The sequence below is a fragment of the Dendrobium catenatum genome, unplaced genomic scaffold (genome assembly GCF_001605985.2).
Source record: "Dendrobium catenatum unplaced genomic scaffold, ASM160598v2 fragScaff_scaffold_1408, whole genome shotgun sequence".
Classification (NCBI taxonomy): domain Eukaryota; kingdom Viridiplantae; phylum Streptophyta; class Magnoliopsida; order Asparagales; family Orchidaceae; genus Dendrobium; species Dendrobium catenatum.
The window spans coordinates 403,072-409,439 of NW_021319870.1; the positions used below are offsets into that span (position 1 = coordinate 403,072).

General features: G+C 35.6%; 1 protein-coding gene across 1 annotated transcript; it reads left to right on the forward strand.

Annotated features, from left to right (window-relative positions):
• Positions 1-958: 958 nt before the first annotated feature.
• On the forward strand, positions 959-1,930 carry LOC110114070. The gene has a single exon (XM_020846822.1). It carries the CDS (start codon positions 959-961, stop codon positions 1,928-1,930), a length of 972 nt encoding a protein of 323 aa, XP_020702481.1.
• Positions 1,931-6,368: the final 4,438 nt, after the last annotated feature.

Here is a 6,368-nt window from a genome sequence, read left to right on the forward strand (position 1 = left end):
TGCAAAAAGTTAAAAAGGAAAAGTCTATGGTTATTTTTGGCAAGTTTACTAACCATAGGACTAAAAAGAGAATTTCCAAATTTCTTAAATTAAATGTGGTCAAAGAATTGAATTATCTTGGGGTAAAGATGACATTGAGGAGGGTGGTATCTTCGGATTTCTCTAGACTCATGGAAGTGGCAGCAAATAGATTAAACATTTGGGGACAAAAATTCATATCTTTTGAAGGCAAGATGGTTCTCATTAAATCTGCTTTCCTCTCCCTTCCTATGTCCTTAACTTCTATCTCCCTTGTTCCCTTAAGCATTTTGAATGAATTTGATAAAATGTGTAGAAGCTTTTTGTGGAAAAAGAACAATGGTAATACAGGTATTCACTATACTTCTTGGAAAAAGTTATGCAAAACCAAGGAAGAAGGAGGTAGAGGACTATTCTCTGCTGTGTCTAGGATTGGTCCTTTACGGGCAAAACTAGCATGGAATTTCTGTACAAAGCCTTCTACCATGCTGAATCAAATTTTAAGAGAAAAATATGGTGACGACGTCTGGTTAACTCCAATGAAAAGAGATTGCTCTTCGACATGGAAAATCATCACTATGGGAGCTCAATATCTTAGAAACATTGTTAGATGGAATGTTTCTAATGGCAATTCAATTAACTGGATGTTCGATAGCTGGATTATGGATAGAAGCTTAGCAAGATGGCCAACATTTGTAAACTGTTCTGAGAACAGTGAATTAAAACTGAGTTATTTCATTTCTAATGGGAAGTGGAATTCTGATCTGATTCAAAATACATTTGGGGAACATCTGAGGGAGCTTATTCTTCATGTTCCAATTCAAGTCGAAAAAGGATTGGATAGCATTGAGCTTAATTCTAAATTCTCAGGAAAATCAATTGCTGCTCTGGTTTTTAATCAGCTTCGCATAAAGATGATGATGGTTCAATATGGAGCTGGATGAAGAAATTGAAGTTGAGACCGAAGATTGAGCTATTCCGGTGGAGTCTGTACAATGACGGCTTACCTTCTAATGATTTTCTAGTTAGAAGGAAATTGAGCAATCTCTCAGGCTGCCCGAGGGGATGTATGGAAGATGAGAATGAATGGCATATAGCAGGTAATTGTTCAAAGCTTCATGAAGTAATCTTTTTGCTCAATAAATGGGGATTCCAAAATCCAATCTTCAACAATTTGCAAGATTGTTTTGAAGGTTTAAAGAAGCTTGTGGGGAAAAATTCTATCATTGCCAAAATGTATTGTACGTCTACTTGGCTAGTGTGGAAAAGTAGATGTAAATTGATTCATGATGGCATAGAAGACTCCAATAATTTCTTTGCATCCTATGTGGTTTCTACATCTACATTCAGTAATTTTTTTAATCAAGGTCCGGAAAACTGGGATACTAACCAGCGTGAGCTGTTTTGCTCTTGGTATCCTCCTCCAACCGGTTGGATTAAATTAAATGTAGATGCTTCTATCTTATCAAACAATGTGGCTGGATTTGGAGGTGTAATAAGAGATGAGAAAGGTATATTCCTTCTAGCTTTTGGAATAAATATTATGCATTGGGATATTGCTCAAATTGAATTGATGGCAATTCTTCACTTGAAGTATATATTTCATGATTGGATGTTTGAAGCTCAAGGAATCATTATTGAAGGAGATAATTTCAACATTATCAATATTCTTCAATCGGCTATGAAGAATTGGAAGGTTAGTAAACGCATTGAAGAGAAATTCTCATTCCTTCTTGATTTCAATCAGGTTATGTTTTCTTTTAGTAAAATATGTTGTAACAAATTAGCGGATATATGTGCTAATTTGGCTTTAAAGAGTTTGTTCACTTGGGAGAACATTGGTAGTCAAGATATTCCTCCTCCATTCCTGTTTTGCTTGAAGGAGGAATGTGACTCTTTAGGTTTGCTTTAGGCCTTGTTATTAGGCTCTTCTTTTTATTATTATTAATGCTATTTGCATTTCTTAAAAAAAAAATATCGGAAACTTAGGAAAACTCATGCTAGCTTGAAATTGGATTTTTAAATTTACAAAAAGAGCATGAAATTCTTCTTAAAGATCATTCTACAATCGATAGCAATCACATGTCTTTACTTGATGAGTTTGATGCATTAAACAAAAAGCATAATGAATTATTTGATGCACGTGATTCTTTAAAATCATCTCATGCTGAGTTAAAAAAAGAGTTAGTAAATCTCAAAGCTTCTAAAAAAAAATTATTGCATGTATCACATAACTTTAAAAAGAAGCATCACCATATGAGTAGATTAGTACATCTTTTTCCTGGTGTTAGATGTTTTTTTATATGGCATGTTAGGACACATTACACACACTTGCACACACTTGCACCATTCATCGTAGTATACAGTGGGTGTAGAGACCCAAATTGCATGATTCACAGCATAACACACATGCCTTGCATACTACTTTTCATAAGAAGGGAACCAAATATGTTTGAGTTCCTAAATCTGACGTTTGATGATTTTGCAGGCATGCTCTCACAAAAGGCCTCATGAGAGCATGTGGTACCTGGACAATGGATGCTCATGACACATGGATGGAGATACTAATTAATTTATTTCATTGGAGGCCAGGGCTGGAGGCAAGGTCACTCTTAGAGACAACACCACCAGGAAAGTTGTGGGCACATGTATAATTGGAAACTCCAAGAACCTTTTGATTGAAAATGTTTTTCTTGTAGATGGACTGAAACACAACTTGATCAACATCAGTTAGCTTTGTGATAAGGGCTTCTTCATAAAATTTTTGGCAAACACTTGCGTTATAAGCTTAAATAATAACACTATTTTGCAGGGAAAGCCAATCAACAATGTTTACATGATTGATTTAAATAATATTAAATGTGCTGCTTTATTTTGCTTAAAAATTACTACTAATGATTCTTGGTTGTGGCATAGGAGATTATATCATGCTAGTATGAAAACCCTTAGGAAAGTGACCCAAAAAGACCTAGTTAGAGGTGTTCCCAAGCTTAAGTTTTCAAAAGACCACCTTTATGATGTCTGCCAATTAGGAAAGCAATTCCACTCCACTTTTCACTCCATTAAGGACATTAGCACCTCTAGATCCTTAGAAGTCCTTCACATGGATTTTTTTGGACCCATTAGCACTACCAGCTTAAGAGGGAAAGTCTATGGTTTTGTGATTGTCGATAACTACTCAAGGTTTACTTGGATTAGATTTATGTCACATAAGAATGAGTCTTTTGATGAGTTTAGAGCCTTCTTCACTTGGATTCAGAAAATGCTAGGCTGTGAGATCTTGACTATTCATAGAGACCATGGCGAGGAGTTTGAAAATGAGAGATTGGGAGACTTTTGTGAGGATAAGGGCATTAGCCATAACTTCTCAGTTCCTAAGACCCCTTAGCAGAACGAGATAGCTGAAAAGAAGAATCAAATCTTAGTTGAAGTTGTTAGAGCCATGCTTACTGATCATTCACTTCCAAAATGCTTTTGGGCTGAAGCAATAAACACAGCTTGTTATGTGTTAAATAGGATAAATGTTAGAGCCAAACTTGATAAGACACCCTATGAGATCCTTAAGGATAGGACACCCAATCTTTCCCACCTCAATGTCTTTGGTTGTATGGTTTTCATTCATAATAATGGGAAGTCTAACTTAGGAAAATTTGACACAAAATCTAATGAAGGAGTGTTTTTAGGATATTCTAGTGTTAGGAAGTCTTTTAGGGTATTTAATAAGAGGATATTGGTGGTGGAGGAGACTACTCATGTAGTGTTTGATGAATATGATCCTAAGAAGTCTAAAGTTGAGGAGGAAGATGATATTGAAGAGAATACCACTAGAGGTGAAAAATTTGGAGAAGAGGGTAGAGCCTCAAAATACTGAAGGAGTAGGTGAGATTACCCAAGGAGTAGAAAATGTAGATCTAGAGGAAAGGATTAAATCTACACACACCTTGCCTAGAGTTTGGAGATACTCTTCGAGTCACCCTAAAAAATTGATCTTAGGAGACCCTTCTGAAGGAGTTAGGACTAGGCATGGACTTAGGAAGGAAGTGAACCACTCTATCTTTATCTTAATGATTGAACCCACCAACATTAATCAAGACTTTTCTGATGAGTTTTGGATCTTAGCCATATGAGATGAATAAAACCAGTTTGTTAGGAATGATATTTGGGAGCTTGTAGAAAGACCAAAGGGACAAAGTGTAGTTAGAACCAAATGAGTATTTAAGAATAAGGTGAATGACTCTGGTGTGGTGATTAGGAATAAGATAAGATTCATGGCTAAGGGGTACAACCAAAAAGAAGGGATAGATTTTAAGGAGACCTTTGCCCCTGTAGCTAGATTGGAAGCCATTAGAGTGCTATTATAAGGGATTTAAGCTTTTCCAAATGGACGTTAAGACTACCTTTTTAAAACGGGGTAAAAAAAGATGATGTATTTGTAGAATAACCCCCAGGTTTTGAGAGTTCCCAATTTCCAAATCATGTTTTCAAATTAAAAAATGCCTTATATGGATTAAAACAGGCACCCAGAGCTTGGTATGAGAGGCTTATCACATTCTTACTAGAGAGGGAGTTTGTTAAGGAGAGCGTAGATACTACCCTTTTTCTGAGGATAGTAGGACATGATTTATTCATTATTCAGATCTATGTCGATGATATTCTTTTTTGATCTTCTAATAAGAGGCTATGTGATGATTTTTCTAAAATAATGAGTAGGGAGTTTGAGATGAGTATGATGGGAGAGTTATCCTACTTTTTGGGGTTTAACATAAGACAATTGGATGGTAAAACCTTTCTAAATAAATCAAATTTCATAAAGGACATATTGAAAAAATATAAAATGGAAAAACCCAAGCTAATTAATATTCCAATGACCTGTAATGTTCAGTTGGGTAAAGACCCAAATGAAAAGTCTGTTGATCAAATGAAGTACAGAGAGATGATTGGATCTCTACTTTACCTGAATGCTAGTCAACATGATATAATATTTAGTGTTTATCTCTGTGTTAGATTTTAAACTGATCCTAAGGAATCCCACTTGACTGCAGTTAAGAGAATTCTTAGATACCTTTTAGGGACCCAAAACTTAGGATTCTGGTACCCTATGCATAACACTTCTTTTGAGATAATTTGATATTTTGATTCTGATTTTATAGGATATAGGGTGGATAAAAAGAGCAATTCTAGAACTTGATAATTCATAGGACAGTCTTTAGTCTCTTTCTCCAGTATAAAACAAAACTCTGTTGCACTTTCCACTGCTGAAGCTAAGTATATTGCCTTAGGGAGTTGTGTGGCCCAAGTCTTTTGGTTGAAGTAGCAAATTCTAGATTTAGGATTACCTGTAGCATAATCTCAATCCTTTGTGACAATACTAATTTCATTTGCATTTTTAAGAATTCTATACAACATTCAAGGACTAAGCACATCGACATAAGGCGTCACTTTGTTAAAGATCATGTGACCAAGGGAGACATTGAGCTACACAATGTGGCAACTAAGAATCAACTGGCTGACATCTTTACTAAACCACTGTCCTTTGACACTTTCAGCACTTTAAGAATGATATTGCGTGTGATTGATATAAATGCATGAACTTTATTCCTACTAATTTTTTATTTATTATCTATTATTTATTTTTCACGACTATTTATTTTTGTTGTTTTTATTTTTGTTGCTTTACTTTTTGTATACTTTAATTTTTCTTATAATTATTGTTGAAATATATAATTTATTCCTTATTTTTGTTTTTGAAAATTTGTAGATAATGTTTTAAATCTCTTATTCAGTTAAAGAGGGAAACACTGTTGATTGTTTCCTTTTTCTCTAACTTGAAAGTTCGTTAGGGATGTTAAGCCCTATAGAATTGACCCAAGCTAACCAAGAGGGGGGATGAATTGGTATTTTAAAAAAAAAAATTCACAAAGAAGTAAAAATCACATAAACCAAAATCACACCACAAAAATAAGTGCGGAAATTAAAGTGTGGAAGCAAGAAATAAGAACACAGAAATTTATAGTGGTTCGGTCAACTCGACCTACGTCCACTCCCTGGAGGCGCCCTCCGAGTATTGAACTACACTCGTGACTCTCCTTTAGCCCCCACAGCTAGGCAGTGAAGCCTTTACAAAGAACCTCTTTTTGCCACCCAGGCAAGGCAGAGAACCTATCTCCTTTTGCTCCCTCCTGAAGCTGGAAGAGAACCACAATCAGATGCTGAATCCTTACATCTACCGACCCTTCCACGGACGAGAAACTCTAGACGAAGAAGAAGCAGAGCGATCCTTGAACCAACCCTTGTGAATTCCCTCACAAGCTCCCCCTCATAAGATCCTCTCTCTCTCTCTCTCTCTCTCT